Source organism: Plodia interpunctella, chromosome 4 (genome assembly GCF_027563975.2).
Source record: "Plodia interpunctella isolate USDA-ARS_2022_Savannah chromosome 4, ilPloInte3.2, whole genome shotgun sequence".
Lineage (NCBI taxonomy): Eukaryota > Metazoa > Arthropoda > Insecta > Lepidoptera > Pyralidae > Plodia > Plodia interpunctella.
Window position 1 is genome coordinate 11,682,674 of NC_071297.1, and position 22,110 is coordinate 11,704,783.

General features: G+C 41.6%; 1 protein-coding gene across 5 annotated transcripts; it reads right to left on the minus strand.

The window, feature by feature from the left end:
• Positions 1–42: 42 nt before the first annotated feature.
• LOC128669249 (transient receptor potential-gamma protein-like) lies at positions 43–21,847 on the minus strand. Of its 5 annotated transcripts, none has more exons than XM_053743945.1 (22): positions 21,586–21,847; positions 14,059–14,188; positions 12,943–13,185; positions 11,936–12,096; positions 10,118–10,323; positions 9,676–9,838; positions 9,069–9,485; positions 8,840–8,953; positions 8,402–8,636; positions 7,995–8,135; positions 7,672–7,811; positions 7,213–7,459; positions 6,881–7,004; positions 6,527–6,722; positions 6,142–6,333; positions 5,953–5,994; positions 5,683–5,866; positions 5,241–5,411; positions 4,569–4,755; positions 4,121–4,344; positions 3,616–3,764; positions 43–3,363 (listed from the first exon to the last, which is right to left on the minus strand). In XM_053743945.1, the coding sequence occupies exons 3-22, from the start codon at positions 12,959–12,961 to the stop codon at positions 3,151–3,153; spliced, it is 3,525 nt and encodes a 1,174-aa protein (XP_053599920.1). In that variant the 5' UTR covers positions 12,962–13,185; positions 14,059–14,188; positions 21,586–21,847; the 3' UTR covers positions 43–3,150. The 5 variants fall into 5 exon arrangements, with proteins under 5 accessions (XP_053599920.1, XP_053599922.1, XP_053599921.1 ...); XM_053743947.1 differs by having other exon boundaries at positions 13,140–13,185; positions 14,059–14,193; XM_053743946.1 differs by having other exon boundaries at positions 5,692–5,866; positions 14,059–14,193.
• Between the last annotated feature and the right edge of the window lie 263 nt (positions 21,848–22,110).

Genomic DNA, 22,110 nt, shown 5'->3' on the forward strand with positions numbered 1-22,110 from the left:
TGACTTCGTAACCTGAAAAGGATATTCAAATAAAACAAAGCGTAAATAGTGCTTATTGTATTAAACTTCGCACCGTTATATACAAATATAATGTATAAATAAATAACAACTCTTTACAAAATATAATCGTTTATGTGCGCGCGCCGCGGCCGTTGCGGACGCCCGCGCGACGACAACTAAACTCGTGAAGGCCTCTGGTCATACTCGATAGCTACACCCAGTACTCAATGATAATATTTTTAAAATAGGTATAATAATTTCGGTTGGATATATTCCTCCCGATACTCTGGTGGACTTGGCATCACAATCAGGTGTCTGACTGATGATAAATATCGTTGTGTTTGTCTGTATTAAAATTAAAACAAAGATAAAAGTTGCATAATTTAGTTATAAATTATATTTATTGAACTTTCAATCGCAATCGCAAGTGAATAAATATTATTTCAGAAAAGGATACAGATGAAGTGAACAAAGAGACTCAGAAACCTGACTGTATGATCCAAGTTGCCTTAAAAATTCCATACATAAACTATTGCGTAAGTTGTATTATATAAATATAAGAATGTAAAACTTTGTGATCACATATGATAATAGGTATTGCATCAAACGTATAGATATATTTAACCTATGAACTAGTGACTACCTAACCTAAAGTGTCTTATAAAATCAGGGTATCATATGACGTTTCGGATATAGGAGAGGTACGACATGTTAAAAATCCCTGTTTCGTCTTGTTCGTTCTTACTTATTTACGAATTCTGTGTGCGCCGATAGAATAACTTATTAGTGGAAAACTTTCTGGAACACATGATTGTTTTAGATTTATATGTCCTCTCTACGCCACGCGAGGAGCACCGACACAACCCTTCTTACTGGACAGTTCGCTTGCCATTATCATCTAAAGTATAGGTGATACTATTGCAATACATAATGAGATTCAAAACAAACGCATTCCCTTTAGCTTTTCTTAATTTAGTATTAGCAACATACGGCCTCAACTTGAAAGTGACAATATTTTCTTTTCTCTTTCTGCCTTTTCCATATGACTCTTCATCTGGCATTCTCTGCAACAACCGTCCTATAAACAGGGTCGTGTGTATCACACTTATGTAAATATAATAGGATGCCTAACTATAAGTTCGCCATTAGTATACCTAATATCCGGTGAGTACTCCCTCGATACCTCTAACCGCTACATCTAGTTGGTGTTCATGCAATATCTCGCGTTAACATTAAATTTCTTAGGAAGAGTTATAACTACGATATATTATAAGTAACTTATCTATTTCTGCGCCAATTTGTGCCTTATTTCGCTCAGCATTGTGTTAATTCGGACCGCTTCGCGGTCCCTTACGAACACTACGCGCAGTGTAATCAATAAATTTGAGTAGGTACCTATCTATCTGTCTAAATAGAAAGCAATTCCATCGATGCATTGTTCTGTGTGGAGTGTAGTAGCAATAAATTGCTCTTATATAATTAAGAAAGTAAGCATGGTCCTTCGGGCTAGATTAACTATTAGATCATTAAAAATGTGATCTAAAAAGTCATCAATTTATTTGCATCAAGTTTAATTTAGGAATCATTGATGTTCCTCTGGGTTTTATAGGTTATCCTTGAACCTGAATCTGAGTGATCCTTAAACTGATAAATAATTATTCATAAATAATGTGGAAAAACCGATCTGAAATACATTACGTTACAAACCAGAATACATTACGTTACAAGACAGAAATATAATGTGTAATAAAACAGATTTCTAGAGGAATTGTAACCTTGCAATCGTTAGGCTGAAAATGCGAACTGTCACAAATAGCTACTGAAGCACATTCAAACACTAGTTGTATAATTTATAACTTTCCGAACAATAACTTCTACTTACTATGAACCATTATAATACGTAGTGATGTTATGTGTATACAAAATTTTTGATATGATAATGTCTACAGGAAACTAAACTAAGAATGCCATGAATTGGGCCACTTTCTTAGGCTTAATAATAAATTAGTATGTAGTTATTAGATCTAAAGTGGATCGCACCTCGGCGCTATCAAAATAACAACAAAATTTTACCAACCCTGACACCGCTAAACGTGTAATTTTTATATTATATTTTTTTATTGGTAAACAGTAATCAGATTGGAATTTATAGTCACCTTTGAAGAATTCCATCCTTCAGTGTCTTTCTGCGAGGGATCTCTTCCATTAGGCACAATATGGACGTCACTAATATTTACTCCGTCCGCTATAGGGACGATATTTAGATATTATTGCTTTCGTATCCGTTAATCGTTGTGATTATTAGTTACTGTACAGCGAAATGATAACAAGTGATGCAGCAGCTTCTCCTATCGAATGATTTTGAAGGAAAATATTTAAGGGTGGGAAGGACATCGCGCCTTAAAATTAAGTTTAGGATATCAAGAATTCAGGGCACAGGAATTTTGTGGGATTAAAGCAGGGATTCACAGGTGAGCCTACGCCCCACCGCTTTTGGACCCCAATGATTCATTGAGTGACAACAAATCATCACTACAAACAAGCAGTCATACCTACATTGAATTAGGGAATCTTATAATTAATATTAGGCATATACTTGACATTTCGGTTTCCTCGAAGCCATGTTTTAAATGTATTATTTTATATCTAAATACGTTTACATGTTAGCTGTCAAAATTATGAGCCTAATAATAATGACTAGAAGTAGTTGACTAGAGGACTGGAGGATGTTCGGCTCATTGACTATTATTAACGTGACTTTGTAAATAGTATAACATGGCCTGCGAGGAACCCATCGATACGATACGTCGTTGTATTTCATAGCAAACGACTCTTAGTTGTAAAGTAATAGATAAAGTACTATTTACAATTTACCTTCTGTCAACAACCTTTTTGGTTTCTATAGATGTACTCGTAATTCTTGTCAACTCTTCAATTCTACCTGCCATCCATTTTACTGTTCATGCCGCCAAGATCATGACACTACACGATCATAAAACTAACGTACAAGTTGCAGAGACATATCGGGTAGTCGCATATCTGTCCTTTTTGCACTGTGCATTGATCTTGGCGGCATAAACTTGTACAGACAGAACATAGATATCACATTACATGTGATGTTATTTGATGAGTCTTAACGTAGGCAGGCCTCTAAAGCCAGCCAGCGGAGTGATGCGGGGCATGTCCGTGTAGCGGTGTAACACCAGCTAATCTGGCTAGTGCGGCGCAGCGGCCGCACGTGGTGCTCGCGCCCCCCGCCGCGCCTGCCTCCGCCTCACCCTTCCGCGGCACGTCCTCAGAACTGGAGGGTGCCGCTCCTGGAGTCCCTGGACCAGCTTCGCAGCCGCACTGGTGGCATGTCTCCTAGAAGAACAAGATTGCTTTGATGAAAAATTATTCACAGTTATGGAAAAGTGCACTCCTGGAAGATAAATAAATAGATAAATTTGAAAATATGCAAGCGTTAAAACTGACAGTGTATGTGAGCCAGTTCAAAGCAAAATTGTAAAACACGCGTTTCGTCGTTGAATTTTGAAATATTTTTTCAGTCTGTACGCCTGGGCGCCCTAATTGTGAACAACTATTGTCTTATGGATGGAGAGTGATGTATAATACCTTATGTGCATCGTCATCAAGACTGGCGAGCAGTGGCTCTCGACTGCCTCCACGACCGGCGCCCGCGTCCGCAGCCGAGTGCGGCGCGTGCGCCGGCCTCACCGGGGCCGGTGCCGGCGCCGGCGTCGAACGCTGGACCACAACTGAGCCTGGAATCATTATTAGATATTTTAATATCCTTACCTCCTCCTTACAGCTTCGGGTTTCGCCGCCGAGCTCCGAGCAAAACAAGTTTAAAATAATGCACTATTATAGGAAAGAAAGAACAACAGTAGAAAGAGGTTTGGGCCTAGAGAAGAAATACAATTGTTCACGAATAGAAAACTAAAGTATTCTTATGATTCAGGAAATTGAGTATATAGGGCGATGGAATCCTGGCTGGCAATGAAGTGACACGATGGAGGGCTCCAGTGGCTTATGAGGTGAGTCTAAGAACTTCATGCGTTTACTTTATTACAGACATATAAGTAGATAGTGTCTGAAATATAGAATATGAGATACCTACTCGTATTCGGCGGCGGCGGGACCCTGGCTGGCACCGAGCTGGCCCGCTGCAGCGCCTCCGTGACCTGCGAGGATACGCGCTCGTCCGCGCCCGAGCGGCGGGAGTCGGAGAACTTCTTGCGCTTGCGCTTGAGTGCGGCGAGCGCGGACAGCGGGTGGAGCGGCCCGCCGCGCCGCTCCGGGCTGCGCTGTGAGTCGCTGCCAGATTCCGACCGCTCGCTGCCGCTGATATCAGACAGTTCTATTTTACCAAAAAAATCTCGATGCATGTAACTGTTTATAACATATCGGTTATAGTGTATTTCGTCTCTTAGCAATTGATATAGGATTGCTACACCTTGTCATGTAGTGTAGTCTCTTGTTGTGTCATTATTGTCGTGTGGGTAAGATGTAGCCAATTTCTGCGGTGAAACTCCGTGCTCGTTGTTTGTTTGTTTGTATGGTATTACCTCGGCGAAGGCCGGGTATCGCAGACGGAGTCCTCGGAGCGCGACCGGCCGATGAGCCTAGAGACGCGGGCCGCGCGCGCCGCCTCGATGATGGTGCCCCAGCGACGCTTGTGCTGCGCCGGCTTGCGGCGCCCCACCGCGCCCGACGCGCCGTCCGACAGGCTCGACTGCGACGTGCGCAGACGACCTACAACGTTACCGAACCTGCGTTGACATATCATATTTATCGTTCGTGTCCACCCTAGAAACCTCTCCATATCCTGCCGTGATGTGAGGCGGTGTAAAAGAAATATTGTTCTGATAGCTGATAGATAATAGAATTCCCAAGAAGACGTCAGGCGGTTAGTTATAATATCATAGCTTATTCTTCAAAATTCTATGGTTAATTTTTGACGCTGTCCTCGGGCTTTACAGCTCTGAATGGGGGAACACGTGAAGAGAAAAAATCATCGTCGACACTCCAATACCAAATGCTCCTGTTCTCTGGTTGTAGTTGTGCAAGCAATACGTATTGGTCTTCATTCCACCGCTGATATTTAAAAGACTCTATGAGGGAGGCAAATGTCCACTAGTTTTACTTCTTGCGAGGATTTCCTTTTCAGATACGAACTTAAAATGATGTGCACAGTTGGCAAAAAGCGTTAATAGAAAATGCTATCGAAAGTTAACTACCTCCGAGGAATGCAGACATCGAAGCGTGGTCTACTCCATGCGCTCCTCCGTGCTCGTGATGGAGAGACGCTAGGAACTCGTCCACTGGCGCTAGTGAGCCGGTGGGAGCTATGTTAAACCCTTTCATCAGACGACGCTCTTTCTGACGATTCTTCTTGCCGCCGCCGCCACCTGCGTCAATATAATCTAGTGAAACATCTGTTCCTATCCATTTAAACGTTTTCTTTTTTGCGACTGGATATGTCTAGTTTCCTTCTTGTTAGATGCAATGTCTGTAGTTCTACACACACTGATGATAAAGAACGTACAAAATTAGAGGAGTTTCCGATACTCGGATAACTTAATTATATCATCAGCAAACGCTGTTATATAGATTGATTAAAAATTAAGAACCCAGTGAATGAAGGAAGTGAATCATGGGCAAAGACTGGTACAATCTAACCTGGAGCACCTGCATTAGCCGTGGAAGTGTTCATGCCAGAGTTGCGTAGAATCTCGACCAGTTCGCAGCGGAAGGCGCTGACGTCCTGCTTGATCTCATTGACGTCATCTTCGGTGACGCCGCCGCTCTCCGCTCGTCGCTGCTGCACCGTCACGTAGCGGCGCACCAGATTGCGCATGATGCCCTGGTTAATACATTACAAGTTTAAATGTAAATTGTCAATAGTAATTTGATATTATGTATATGTTATTTATTAAGTAGTACAAGTACCTGGTAGCGGAAGTCTCTTTCGTTGGCTTGTTTTGCTTTTCTCTGTGAAATGAACATTTTAGGTAATTAGAATTTTTACTATTGTTTACAAACTATACAAATTAGATCGAAGATATGCATATACGGCTTTTACAGTTTTGCGTAAGATCCACAGTGCACAGTTGGATTGAATATTTAATAAAGAAATACCCGTATAGTGCGCATGTGCTCTCGCTTGGCCCTGGCGTGTCCACACAGCCTCCGCTGCAGCCACCGCCAGGCGTACAAGATAGACTTGGGCGACGGCACCACGTTGAAGGGCGGGGGCACTGTGCCCCCCTCCTCGAAGTAGCTGATCCACAGCTTGCTACGAGCGAACTTCCATTCCACGTCTGCGCGTTCCTATACCATGAAAAGCAAGACTATTATACTCTCAAACAGAAAGAGAGAAGAAAAGCCCATAATTTATTTAGTTGGAGAAAATTGAATATAAATCGTTGTGAATCAAGAGGAGGAATCACCTAGCCAGATCTAGGCCAATCAACCCGGGTGGATGATTAATAATCTTAAAGAACTTTTAAAAAGATAAACTCACCGAGATCAGCTGATAGGAGTGATTCATCATAGCGATGAGCAAATTAAGCAGCACGATGACGTTGATGACCTCGTACGTGCCGAACATGAGCATGCCCCAAAACCGCGTGAAGATCTTGATGCCGTCCAGCTCGAATGAATCCAAGTCGATCAGCCCGAACGCCGCCCAGAAAAGAGTCTGCATTGTCTCGAATAAGCTGGAAAATGTTCGCTATGTATGAATAGAATAGAAGAACCGGTTTGCCTTTTTTGCTGAGTAAAACTTTATGGAGTTACGGTGTATAGGAAGATGTTTTAAGTGTAATCCATTAATATAATATTTTGAATTGTGATATATTTTGGGAGTCGTACATACTTGGCAAACCGTCTCCAGACAATGCAAGCGTCAGGATCTGGTAAAGTGCCATTTGCTGGCGCCGTGCTGGTGGTACACCGTTTCTTCTCCATGTCTGCATAGTACCACAGCAGCTGATTCAAACCTGCATAAGAAGAATCCGTTAAATATTTTATTATTTTTAGGCACTTGCTAGATCAATACAAAATCTTTGAAGAAATAACAAAAATCAGAAATTGTCTTGTCGTTAATGCTATAAGAATTGCCTATATTTTTTATGGAATGTGATACATTTTTTATTTCATCATCTATTTGTTGTAAAAATAAAAACGAACGAACGTTGAAGAACTCACCACACGAGAACGCGAAGATGACAAGAATGTCCAAAACAAAGAACTTGAGGATGTCAAGGACCATGCGGCTCAGCGAGACTTGCAGCGGGCCGAGGTGCGGGTTGACGCTGAAGATGTAGACCAGCTTGAGGCTGCTGAAGATATTGGCGGCGGAGAATAAACCTTCGGACAGCAGCATCGGGTCCCACGCATCCCAGTTTTCTCGCGGCTGGTTTCCGACTAATCCTGCTGCCATCTCACGACGGACCTGGCGAGTTAAAGACAGTGTTAAATTACTAGATGCCAAATGTGACCATGAGATATGTTTCGGAAAACTAGTCTGCCAACGCAGTTCAATTTATCCTTTGAAAACAGTTTTCCGGAAGTTGTTTGTTTGTAATAATTCTATTAAAAATATAAAAAATGTACAGAAATTAAAGAGAAAACTTAATGTCAATGTGTTATATCTAAGAAATGTACCTGGAAATGCGAGACTATCCGTAGCGCGACAGTTGCCACGTAGAGCGAGTTGGTGACGAAGTCGATTACGTTCCACATGTCGTGCACGTACTCCCGTAGCCCCATGTCCCACAGTTGCTTCACTTCGCTCCAGATCAGACCTGAGACGTTATTACTATGTAAGTTTGGTCAGTTTATCTAGGCTTGGAGTCTAGCTCAAACTCAGCACGATTGTGTCTTTTTACTACAGAAAGGGTAGGCTGATGATGATTCATATATTGTTGGCAGTGGTGATTTTAGAAGTGTGGTTTTGTCCCGTCTATAAAACAACAGTGGTTACTTACCACTGACCCAGGCCAGGATGAGCCACTCGACGAGCGAGGGCGGAGCACCGCGCCGAGACATCGGCTGCCCGTGCGGCGCCGTGCCCCACAGTAGCCCGCCCGCTGCTGTCTCGATGCGTTGCGAGGCCAGGATTAGCAGAACTGGAAAACAAAATCGCCAGCAATTCTATATTATCAGTTGAAACAGAAAGGTATTACAGCGAAAGGAATACCATTTAAGTATGAATCTAATAATGAAGTGGGATTTGGAGATACAGGAAACTATTTGCCAAACATTGTTATTCAGAGTGTTTCAAAGATGATAGCTGATTCACATAACCATATAATGATAGTGAGAAATTCTATCTATACGTTAAATTTAACTGGTAAAGACAAAATGCAATTGTTTTAACGGTGACTTGTCTTACACAAAAACATGAAGTAGCTGGCGGAATGGCAGAGGAACTTAATGAAGGGTTTCCTCAGCGTGCGGCCCACTGTGGAGTGCGGTGCGGCGATGTACGCCAGCGAGTACAGCGGGAACATGGCGCCGATGCGAACCATCTCGGCCGCCTGCAGCAGCATGTTCTTGCGACGGAACCCCGGCACGCTCTCGTACCAGATGGAAGCCAGCAGTTGCTGCACGTTAGGATGCGCCACGAACTGAATAAGATAATGATAAGATAAAAATTAAACATGAATTCAGATATAAGTAATTACGTATTTGCTTATAATAATGCTTACAAGACATGTAAATGTCGTTATCAACTTTGGTTTTAACTCTTGACTTCTGTTACTTTCTGCAGGCCTTTCTTCTTATACAAGGAATAGACAGGAATGAAAAATTAATTATTATTCTTAATTACCTTCTTCTGTCTGAGTTTGATCGCAAGTTTGAGCCTGGACAGCCGCATTCGCTCCGGCGCACCTGGCTCCGTGGGTGGTGCCGGAGCCGAACCGGTCTCGTGATTCAACAACACCTATACATAGACTTTATTATTTCTTGAAAATTTATGGCGTTTAAACTGCTCTTTTGGCAACAAAATATTTATTCAAGCTAAGTGTAAATAAAATAAGCACTGTAAATAAAATTACCTGAAGCTCATACGATGTGCGTGTATGATCCAACAGTGCCGTCGCAAACTCTTGACACTGGGCTCTCAGCTCCTGATATTCTGTCTTGAACTCGTGTTCCAACGCGGAGAGACGTCGTAACTCCCACGAGAGTTCGAACGCTGTTAGTATTGGGTCTTTTGAGGAGAGGGCGATGAGGGAGGGGGAGGCTAAAGCGCGGTATGCGTTGATTCTTGATCGGGAGTGTCTCAAGGAGTCTTCACTGCGGGATCGGACGCAGTCGTCGCAGTTGCAGCGGACGTCGTGAGGAACCGGAAGTCCGGCGCCGCGGTCTAACAGTAGCTTGATGATTTCATAGCTGTCTCTGTGCGCCGCCAGGATCAAGGGCGTGATGTCGGATGTGAACGTCGCTGTCTCTGGCGGGAGAGCTTCCCAGCTCTGTAAGGAAACAAATTATATAGGCATGAATATTGAATGAACATTCGGTCAATATTGGTATGTCCATACTATTAAAAAATGTGATGGATTCAACTGCTGATGCCTTCTAAATCGAATGAAGAACTGTTAAACCGTAACTACTTAAGTAAACGTGCATCTTCCGCATTTATTATAGTATAATAATACAGACGTGTGGCGCGCCTTCCTTGCGTGTACGCTCCTCGTGGTCCAGCAACGCCTCCACAGCCTCCACGAACTCCTCGGAGATGGCGTGCAGCAGTGCGTCCCGGGTCTCCACTCCGAACTCCACCAGCAGCTCCACCATCTCCAAGTTCTCGTTGTCGATGGCCATCCTGAGCAATATGCAAATATTATAACTACTCCAGAAAGTGTGGGTGTGGAATCATCTAAAATTATTTGCTAGATTAGGATAAATGGTGCTGGAATCTCGTGGAAATGGAATTTTCAAGGTGGTATGTAATTATAATCTGATATAACACCGTATGTCGCGCTTTACTCAGCGTGGTGGGAGGATCTTCTATTTATGGCCGTTGAGTATTACATCAGCATCAGATGGCAATGCAGCAGGACTTAAGTTTTCATAATATTGATGAATAGTAACTCGGACTTACAGCAGTGCGCTCCTGCCCAGCGGGTCCACGCAGTCCACATTGATGTGGCCGGTGTCTCGGGCGCGCTGTAACACCCGCCGCGTCCCTGCCACGTCGCCCCGCTCCACGCCCAGCAGGTACTTCTTCTCTTCCAGCGACAGCACCGCCATCTCCTGGTGCGGACGCACGATGTTCTCCTCCTCCGTCATGCCATGGATGCTGTGCCTCTGCAAGTTATAGTAAGGTAAGTTATTTGGCATTGATTTAAGTTTTACGCGTATCTGATTTACAATAATATGTGATTCCTTAGCGTTTAGGACGATTTCTTAGTAAAATTATGCAGTAGGGGATATAAATAGTCTATTACCTGAAATATAACTAAATATTTTAACAAAAATTTTACTCTTAGATCAGGAAAATATGTGGAGATTTCTGTTTTCCAATAAAACTTCTGTTTCTAGAAATAGTCTAGCAGCGTGCGATGGCAACGAATACGCTGATATTTATCACAATATCTCATCGAAGCTCCCAAAGAGTAATATCATCGCGATCCACCCTCCCGCAACCTCCGGCGACTGTCTGCGAGCCGTCACCGCGCGACGTGTTCGAGACACCCACGCGCTCTTGTCAGCTTTTTCATGAATATATAAAACGTGCGACATCGTGTAATCAGTCTTCATGATCTCGTGCGTAAACAATACTTCGTGTTTTCTTGAGATGCGGGTGCGATAGTGAATGTGGGTCAACTCTGACCGGCTGGTGGTCGCTGTCACGTGCTCGGACAGGGATGTCTCGCCCCCTCGCCCCCTCCCCCACGGCCTCGGCCTCCGCCCCCCGCCGCGGCACTCATTATGCAAATGGGTCGCGGGCTCGCGCCGCCACTCGACCACATAGCACGTTATACGCAGAGACTAAACTTTATAACTTTACTGCATTCATCGATAGCAAACAAAAGCACAATGGCATCTATTTAACTGATTCTTTTATTCAGTGCTATCATGTGAGTTTATTGTTTTTCCAAGATATGTGCCATCTCAGCTTTATACATATATTTACGACATATTTATGTCTCAATAATTCTGCATCCTCCAATAAAATTATTAATGTTAAGTTAGAGTCGTTACTTTTACACCGAAGTTATTTTATTGTTCCTAGTTGCTGATGTTCCTACTTTATTTTTAAGTAACTTGCTTGATTCATATATATATCTACTCTGTAACCGTGACTCGAACACTGTCGTAGATCGCAAATAAAGTTTGTAAAAAGCTCCTGTTATCATACTCGACGTGTACTCGACGTATTACACATAATTTATGTATCAAACAGCGGAAAATCATATGCTGGCGCGTTTCAGCACTATTTTTATGGCTTTATTAAACTGAACTGTGAGGGATTGTGTGCTGTGTAAATATTTACTTTCTTTCTAAATCGGGACGGAATCGGGAGCTAAGTGCTTCATTCAAGCAGCAGATGAATTATAATTATATGAATATTTCTACAGCTTCAATATCAATGGCCGTAAAACTGAATGATTGTATATGTTATTGTAAAAGTTAAATCGAAAGATTTTCCAAGAAAGCTTATGTTCTGATAGTCTATATTGGGTTTTGTCGAAAATTGTTTCAACAAAATCGGTGTTTTATTATTGCAACCTCTCCTTGCAAGAACTGGCCATTGAAAAGATTTTTGTATGAAAAGACATGTCCTGCGGTGGTTAATCAACGTCTGATTCGCTTTCTCCCTGTTCATATCCATGTGGATATAGCGCTAAAGGTAAGCCTAGTGAGTATTTAGTTGAGTTTTTATTGGCTCTTTAAAAGACCTGATTGTCCCAAGTACCTTGACTTTGTTGTCGAGCGGGCGCGGCTCGGACGCCAGCAGCGCGCCCAGCTCCACGCGACACGTGGAGGGGCGGCGCGCGTCCACCGCCACGCTGCCGCCGCCGCTACCGCCGCCGCTACCGCCGCCGCTGCCGCCCGACATATCGGACCCGCCGCTCTCTGTGCACACACCAACAAATTATCAACTGGTTTTCCCTACAGACTACCTAGCTGTGTTGGTGGGCTGCCTTACTTTTGAGTTTCTACCATGTATACTCTTTTGATAGACCACACCTGACGACATTTTTAAACTTTCAAATAGTCGCAGTTTCGTGTCACCGTAAAGAAAACATTTCAGATATTTGTTTCAGTACTACTACTACTTAGTAATGATAATCTGCCCCGACGTAGTTTCCATTTATTCGCAAAAGTTAAATTATAGAACAAGGTAAGTAATGCGATGACTGATGAAAGCCAATAACATAATCATACTGACCTTACTATTGGGAGCTGCTTTAGTCACATTACACATCACAAACCCTACTTAAATAGGGCGTACTGGCATGTTTACACCCATGTGTCGATATTGAGTTGTGAGCTAGTGACTACAGACCAATAATTATGTTGCATTATTATGCTTCGTGTTGGATCGGTAAATACTGCTAGTCAGCTGAAATGGCAGCCTTCCAAACTTCGAGCTTCGCTGGAGAACATATCAATTTAATAGGTGACCTATGTAGATGTTACAATGTTATTTTCTGAGGACGAGCAGTAAATAATGAACGTTGGTTTGGAATCCCGTTGTTATTGTCTACTCACTCTGGTTATTAACTATTTATGGCGGCTGTCTGAGTATCGCACCAATTCGTCCTCATCGTTCCGAATTAATACAAGGACTAAATTGATGTATTTATATGGACTGTAAGATACATTCACCGGATGCTAAAAGAAGCAATCACTGACCTACCACCACACACCACTTGGAGAATGTATTATTGCGCCCGAACGTATCTTGGGTCATCTTACCAGGCACGCGCAGGAACATGCTGAAGGAGAACAAAACTGGAGTCACTGGGCTAGTGCAGTAACACAGGTCACGACAGCGTCCGGCGGCCGCGCCCAGCGCGAGCGCAGCCGCCGCTGGTAACACAGAGGTCCACGACTCACAGCAACGCAATGCGGATGGATATATTTAGCGTGGTTGGTGCGCGCGCGCAACTCACCGGCCGTGTCGCCGCCGCGCGCGCCATCGCGTGCCCGCTCCGTGAACTGAAACAACCAACGCCAGTCAGATGTGCAGGTACGTTAGGGTGATGCTATGTTGTCTAGAGGAGCGAAATAATTTTTGAGCTAATTAAAAAAGCGTTCCCACGTCAAGGTAAAGTTAAAGACAAGTCTTGACAAAGTTAGGGGCCTAGTGGACAGGCATTGGTGCTAATTGGGGTAGTTAGTTCATTATAAGCTATTACATTATACTATTATATTATAATACCCGGTCGGGTCATGATGGAAAATGATCTTTTTCTGATTGATCTGAGTCTTGGATGTTTATCTGTATATATATTTGTTATACAATATCGTATCGTTGAGTTGGTATCCCATAACACAAGAGTCGGACTTACTTTGGTACTAGCTCAATCTGTGTGATTTTTCCTAATATATTTATTTATATTTCAGAGTACCTAAACACGCCTGATTATAGCTTGCTTTCAGGCCCTTCATTTTCCATCGATATATTAACTGACTTCCTTGTGATCTAGCATGGGAGAGTACATACATATATACCTACGGGTAATCCGGTTGTCGGCTTCGTTTTACAAATAAGGATCTTCAATGCTATATTGCAAATTTACGACAGAATTTTCTCTATTTGTGTTGGCCTGTGACAAATTTATGGCCTATAAAGCCCATTAGGGATTTACGACTATCTTTTGTTTACGATTACCCGCACGCAATGCATTGATGCAAAAGTGCTTCGGCGGAAATAAATGAAGTTTCCGGTTCCTACTGGTCGGCTGGATAAATTATGGAGTTCACAACCTTAAGATATGCCGATACTATCAAAGAAGATCCCAATAAACACAAGAGAAATAATTGTTGCTGCAATTATCATTGAAGGCTGTAATAAAGTGGTGACGTCACCTGCACGCGGCGAGGGCGTCGCGCGGCGACCTGCCGCGAGTGTCGCCGAAGAGCCTCCAGCGCGGCGGCGCTCCGCCCTCGCCTCCGCCTCCGACCCGCGACACCCGACCCTTACGCCTTGTCAGCTTGGCTGCTCTGCAACAAACGGTTCAAAGCTCTTATTTATTGTTATTGCCTCGTAAAAATGTTGTGAACATTGTGCTCGTTTCAAATCACGATCTTAACGTGTGTGCTATCTTAATTATGAGGCGGATGCCTCTCTCATATACGCTGTTCAGAAGATTGGAATCGAATGAAAATAGAGCGGATAGATTTGCGCATCCGTTCGGGATTCAGGCAGGTTGATCGATCATCTCTGATGTTTATAATGCGAGACACGGAGTTTTTCTTTATAGCCGTGATATTCAAAATCCTACTTTATGCACTCTGAAGCACGTAGGTATGTGATATACAGAACAGGAATACGAGTATAAAACTGTATGCGTTAGTAGAGACAACTAATTCAAAGGTGTCCCATTTTGTAAGAGGTGTAATACTAACGGAATACCGACGATATGCGCATGAGTCAGCACTATTTGCAAGAGCTATTCAGGTAGGTACTCGGCTTTTTTATGAGGTTCCACGCTTGGAATAAATTAGCCTTTAGAGTTTGAGATTAGGATTGCTGTGTCTCTGACGCAGAGCTGTTTCAGCAAACACTGGATTAATTCAAACAAGTTTTTTTGATCCAAAGGACAAATGGTTTACAATCTTCATCGGTCATTGGTCAAAATAGCTCAATTTTATCAATTAAATACACATCCCGAGCAGTTTCAAAACATGAATGGCAGTATAAAATGTTTACTGCTAAACTCCAAGCAATCAGGTTTCAATCGAATCAAATAAAATACGAAATACACCATTAAATTTAAGTTTTCTTCAAGACGCTCTCGCCGACATCAAACTGCTGGCGGCCATTAAAAATGCACATGTCTAGACTAAACTGGACTATAAAAGCGACTCGACGACTCGATTTCGGCATTCTTGGGAAAGCTTTCATTACCGTTTGAGATGCTATGGTGACAGGCATAGTTACTTGCACTTGTACTAAACAGAATCGCGCATCGCCTTGAATAGATAGAGTAAGGAAAATGGCTCATTGAAATCATGTTGACTTGGTCCTATTTTCGTAACATTGACAAATGGTGTTTCCGATTCAACATCTATCAATAGAAGAGTCGGTGTAGCTGTTCTACTGAACCGACCTGGGTGTGGACCACCTGCACTTGACCGATTTATTACTGTTAAACACAGCTACATCATTTTTGGAACATCAATACGATGTGACTACCACATGCAGTACGACTTTGACATGCTCAACAGATAAATACGTGAATCGATTTCGTGAATCATTTATTTAATGTAAAGATAGGATCTAATTTCGTTCGCTTTTAGGGTTCCGTAGTCCTACACACAAGTTTCGCCATGCCCCTCTGTACGTCCGTCCGCGGTCTAGCTCAAAAACTATTAAACATACGTAGTATGTGTGTGTGTCTTCTACCAACGAAACAGTTGTTGTTAGGAATTCAACCGTTACAGCATTCATTAATATGAGTATGATATATACCGAGTATATATAACAAAATTAGAAGGAAAACTGTCACATCTAAGTTGGCTTTATAAGTTTACGAGTTATAGTCAACTATAAACCCGCGACACGCACTTGCCGATTGGATGTGATAGATTTATAATTCGAGTACGTATGTATAAGTCTACCCTACATACTCATTTTATATAATAAAGCGAACGTTTGAGTTTATATGTAACACTTAAAGCATAAAGGTATACCATTAATATTGTGAAAATGGATTTATCAGAACGTTCCCGATGGCCACGTGTCGCGCTCGAGTCGATTCGACAAGCCATCTGCGTTTCGTAAAGATGCAAATAGGTGTTTATTCGTCGCTCCAATACAAAGGATTCGTTTACGTTCGATGTCGCAACGTCTCGGCTCCTACCTTTGAAAAACACCAGACAATCACACGCTCAAATAACATATCCGTTGTTCCCGTCTTTCAGACTTTGAATAACAAATTAACATTTATTTCCGAGTAAACCTCGTAATTGAAACTGTTAGCGGAGCCTTGGAAGTTTAAATTGAACCCTTGGAACAACGTGACGATGTTCCCAAATTGTCAACCGATACATACTTAATTGAAATTCCGATGAAGTCACTTGTTTTGTTATCTTAAATCTTAGCTACATAAATCTTTAGTGTGCCCGGAGAGCCGACGACGTGCGACAGCTTTTAATTAGTAGCCTTATTATTATAATAAATACATCTTTTCTTCTCCGTGATATAATTGAAGAGATGGAATCTGTGTAATGAATTGAACTCGGAAGATAATGACATTACGGGGGAGAAAGGACTGAGCGTGCCAAATCTTGGGGTTTTCCTTATGGCTTAAGCATGTAGGACGGCCATAATCAGCAATAACAATCGCGGAAATGCGTAATTACGCGAATAAGATGTTTTGAGAAGCGCTGAAAGCGAACAAAGGATAATTTCGCCACTCACGCTCGCTCGTAAAACGCGAGTCGCCCGCGCGCGCTCCGCACTCCCCGCCTCAGCGCTGAGCTTTTATTGTATTCATATTGTAATATTGTTTGGGGAAACTTCAGAAAGTGAGAGGCCTATTGACCAAGATAAGTGAATTTTATTTCGCTTAATACCCCAGATAATGCGGTGGTGCGGAATAAATTGACGATATGACTCGGAGTGAAGCCAAGTCGCTTATTAATATTCAAGAGATCCTAATAATGGAGGTCGCGATCGTATCTTGTTTAGATGCGGTAATAAACGATAGTGAATCACTTCGAAGTCGTACTAGGTATTTTCTGTTAGTGAACCATCACGTTGTGGTGTGGCTGGCATTTTGACACCGAAAACAATTTATTTTGTAATTGCATAACGAAATTTATTTTTTATACAGAAATAAAATTGGACTGACACAAACTCTAAAAATATCCGTTGGATTTTTTTCATTGTGTGTATATAATCAATATACATAGAATTAAATTCGCCAAAAATGAACACTTTACTATGTCTATGTGATGCGATCGAAGTTGGCCAAATGAAATAGTAGAACATTTCACGTTAATTGAGACTTTTTTTAGTTCTGCACAATCTGAGTGCACGATTTATTTAAAAATCGATCTGTATTTTTCCCTGTAATCATTAATAATAATATATAATAATAATATATTAGGAGAAATCACACAGATTGAGCCAGCCCCAAAGTAAGTTCGAGACTTGTGTTATGGGATACTAACTCAACGATACAATATTTTATAACAAATACATATATAGATAAACATCCAAGACCCGGGCCAATCAGAAAACGATCATTTTCCATTATGACCCGACCGGGGATCGAACCCGGGACCTCTCGGTCCAGTGGCAAGAACTTTACCACTGCGCCACCGAGGTCGTCATAATCATTGCCAATAAGTTATATCGAAGCCAAAAGAACAATGCGAGTTATTAGGAACTTTTTACATGATTGATGATCCTGACATAGATCTCCTGTACCAACAAACCAACAAAAACTTCCAAGAATATTAAGACTTTACTAATCGTCAAAATTGTACCTACTTTGCTAGCAGCTAATCGTTACGTGAGAAGCGGTGGTGGTGTAATGGTTAAGACGCCCGCCTGTGGATCGAAAGGTCCCAGGTTCGAATCCTACTCGTGCCACATGAGTTTGTATACCAATCTGACTCATGTATAGTAGTTTTCATCGACCACCACTTGCTTCCGGTGAAGGTTTCCTCAAGATGTTTATCTTGAGGAAACCTGCACACTGGTTGATTCTTATGAACATGTGTGTGAAATGGAGAAGGCAATGGCAAACCACTCCATTAATAATGCCAAGAAAGTTGTTGTGTGTGTTTCTTTCCACGTAATAACCACGACCCTCAGCAATGAGGAATACGACTATGAAGAATCGTTACGTTAGCAATTACGCTGACGTAGCTGCGGTTTGATTCTTTGTCTTATACCTGTTAATCACCCTGAATATATGCTATTGTTTTACTCGTATCAAGAGTAATGTTGTCAAAGTGCTACAAGTTATGTTAAAATTATTTGCACTATTTACCAACCATAAATAGTTGCATATCATAACAAAACACTTTGCAGTCCTCAGTCCTCCACAAAACCCAACTGACAAGCTTTATAACAGGCATTTAAAAGTCACAATTTTCTCCAGAATATTACAAAGTTGGTGTTACGTGAAACTTTATAACAAAAACTAATTTGCATAATGACTTCAGGTATCAATATCTAATCTAACTACGTTTAGGCATAATTTAATAGATTCAATTGCTTTTCAATCGTAACTTACAATTTACCACTCTTCTTACAGGAGAACTTCGGTATGTATATATAGATAAAAAAACACAATAATATACTCTTGTAAGCTTTCAAGAAATTCAGTTTCTTTCAGAAATAGGTAGTTATTTCTCCAGAAGTGTGGGAGCAACGAGGGTGTGACAGATGGGCTGGGCACGGCCGGACTTTACGATTTATTATTATGTCATTTGACTTGCGAATCTATCATATATCCATAAATCTTTTTACATTATGATGGATTTTCTTTTGTGTCTCAAACAGTCTAATAAGTTTCTTTACACGAAAGACAAGCGAGTTCAATTATCGTCGACTTTTTAAATTTATGTGGGATCCACTACGAGACAGCGTTTATTGAACGAACGAAAAAGGATCCTTGAAATTGCCTTTGAACTGGCGAAGGTTTCGAACGGAACAAAGCAGCTTATGAGCTGCTTTGATTAGTTCTTTTCTTACCTTTAATAATGCCTACATTTTCATGATATCGTATCGTAGGTATTCAAAGGCAAAAGTGCCGCGAAACAGAATACAGCTAATAAAGCTTTCGAAATAAGAATTTTCCAATTCGGAATTTAATTTCAGGGATAAACGCTATCAAAATCTAGAATTATTTCGTTCGTATGTAGAGAATCTAACAATTATTTATACTACAAACACATCAATTTACAACCAAATCAAAATTTCCATGTAGACGGGTAGGTCCTACACGATTACAGGCCTTCCATCAGATCTATAAGTAGAGATAAAAAATATTATCTTAAATATATTGCTAAGAAATACCTTTATGTAATACAGGCATATAAATCAATAATCTGTACATTGTAATGCCACAAACAAGTTGCGCCTACGAGTTATGTCTGGGGAAAAGAATCGCCGAGGAAAGTCATTACCTAGTGGTGCTTATCACGCCCGAGGGCTTTTGTTTCAATATTTGCCTTTGATAAATACCTTTGTCTTTCTGTTATCAAACACGGGCAGATTTATACGGCAAGAGGTGTATTTGAAGTGGGTATGTTACTATATTTTAATTTAGTTACTTGTTACTATAAATGTTAACATAAATTTAAATGTGCTGGCGAATACTCATCAGTGATGATTGGTCGAAAAAAGGGAAAATATGGCAAAAGAAACTTGGAAACAAAATAACTACATTATTGCACTATTATTATAATTTTTGTTTTAAATACATATAGGCTTATTTATATGTATAAGATTGAACGCTGACTGACTGAGCGATATCGCGCCCTGAGAAATTCGCTTAAAAATATATTGTGCGAAAAATACCGAAGATACTTTTGCTTTGATTTGAAATGTCGCACGTGATTGTTATTTAGATGCTCTTCCTAATTCTGTTATCATTAAGCGCGTGTCTCAAAGTACATAATACGATTTTATGCAATACCCCAGGATACACAGTAATACTAGCAATTTCAAACTTTCGTCTGCTAATGAGTTAACCCTTGTCCGTACGTGCCGGGGCCCGGATTGCGAACTATCCCGACCCTCGAGTGGCGGGTCGTCAGCTATAACTAGTAGTCATTTAGCTACGTGATGGACATTGTAGTGGGGTCAGTCTGAGGTAATCTAGAAAATCTACTGACTTACACACACTTGCCGAGTCGGAATGGCTTATAGGGTTTTCGACCAGTATATGTCTTACGCTAATTGTGCATTATACCCACTGAAAAATATACCCCATATTATTCCAATGGCAAACAAACAATGGCGGAGATGCTTCAGGAGCTGTTGTTGTTTTGTGAGCACAGAATTAGTGTCATCAATCCCAACACAAACATTTGGATCGAGGCAAAAGATTTATACTATTCGGTGTCCTGTATTTAAATTTTATTTTATGTTACGTAATGGTTTCCGATAATCATTTCTTTGGTTGATTGATGATTAGAAAGTTGGTCAGATTAAGCTATTTAGAAAAAATGTATTTATTTTATTTTATAAGTAATAATAATAAATTTCCCCTCTAAAAATGTCAAAACGCCGGGATATGCCAATAAATTCAATATGAACCCGGCACCGAATGTAAGACTCGTATTTTCCTGATTGACTTGGATCAACTCTGTCCCGGAGTAATAAAGTTCGTAAGTATATTGGTTTTACTTAACTTTGACCCTCTTTGAGCTTGAGGCTGCTTGTTAGTGAGTAGGCAAACAGCGATAGGTATTGATATTTGAAGGCGACGGTTTTCTTTGGAAATTCGATTTTCCCGGAGGTGTTTAGTTTCCCTCCTAATCGCGAACCTGCTGACTCGGCCAACACAATTTTTCCGCAGTTTGCGATTCTATCCTCTTGCTTACTTCCTTGCTATTTATTTATATCTGTATTGCTGTGTATTATTTTCTTGATCAAATCCCCTGTGTGTTACGTATGTACTCCCTTACGATGTTCCCTCGGCGTAGCGCACAGACACACAACCCCAATTTTAAACATAACAGTATTAGAGTTCCAAAACTACTATTTACTTTTGTATTGGCAATCAATTAGAACACTACATGCAATAGTAACTTAAGTAGTAGATAGAACTTATTATATTCGCTCCGCGCCCAACGGAGCTGCGCGCGCGGCGTTCGGCGGCATTTGATCTCACGATCTTTCTTATAAAAATACAACTATGTGTAACATCAAAAGAAATCTAGTTTTATGTTTTCTGATATTTATCGTTTTCATAACACGAGCCATTACTCATCGCCAGCGGAAGCCTCGCCGGCGTGGTCTGTAAACAGCGTCACTTTATTTAGCAAAATACCGACCAAACGACAACCTAAATAAGCCTCTCCGGAGCTTACGGCGGCGTCCGGACCGGAAGCCGGGGATCGGATCTCAGCCGGAACTCGATCGAAACAATACCTTGCTAAATACCCGCGACGGTTTACAATAAAAAATGTACGACCTAATTAAAGTGAATACAAAATACAAAAGTTCTATTTTATTTCCATCATTTGCTGTGTATATTGTATGGTGTCGTAGAATAAGATCTAAAACATACCTCGTTGAAATTCAACGCACGCTTAAGTACTATTTAATGGTAGGCGGATACGGCGACCGCGAGCTTTCAACTAGAGTGAACGAATACACCAGGGAGCCACGTATTCTTGGAAAGCCTTCGTGGGACGTATACCTACCTATATTAGTGATATTATGACTATGCTAGGTCGAGCCGGGTCACCAATTCGGCGGTGTCATCGATCACTAGTTCGCGGGAAGCGGCCGGCGTGGCCGTTGAATATGGTGAGTGTCGATGTTGGTAACGTTTGTATGGGATAGTAGGGACGCGAGCACAGCGAGGCGGCGCGGCGGCGGGCGCGACGCGGACACGTGGCGCTCGAGAGGCGGCCGCAGGACATGCGGGCGAGTCGTCGGCTGCCGCGCGCGCCGCGCACTGCCGCGCCAACTCACTCTGCCGCCTGAATGCGGTGATAGATAGGGTTGTCTGTTACATTTTACAAGTTTCTGTCTCTTTTCCTTTATTAAAAAAATTGGTACGTCTAATGTTTTTAAAACATACCACAATTTTCGGTATAACAGGCTCGAATCAATACTGTATCTCTTCTATCTTATTTTATGACATTTTAAAACTGTCTCCACGAAGTGGTTGGTTTTATGTTGGGTTTATAAATTTACTTTGCCATAATTTTCAAACTAATGAT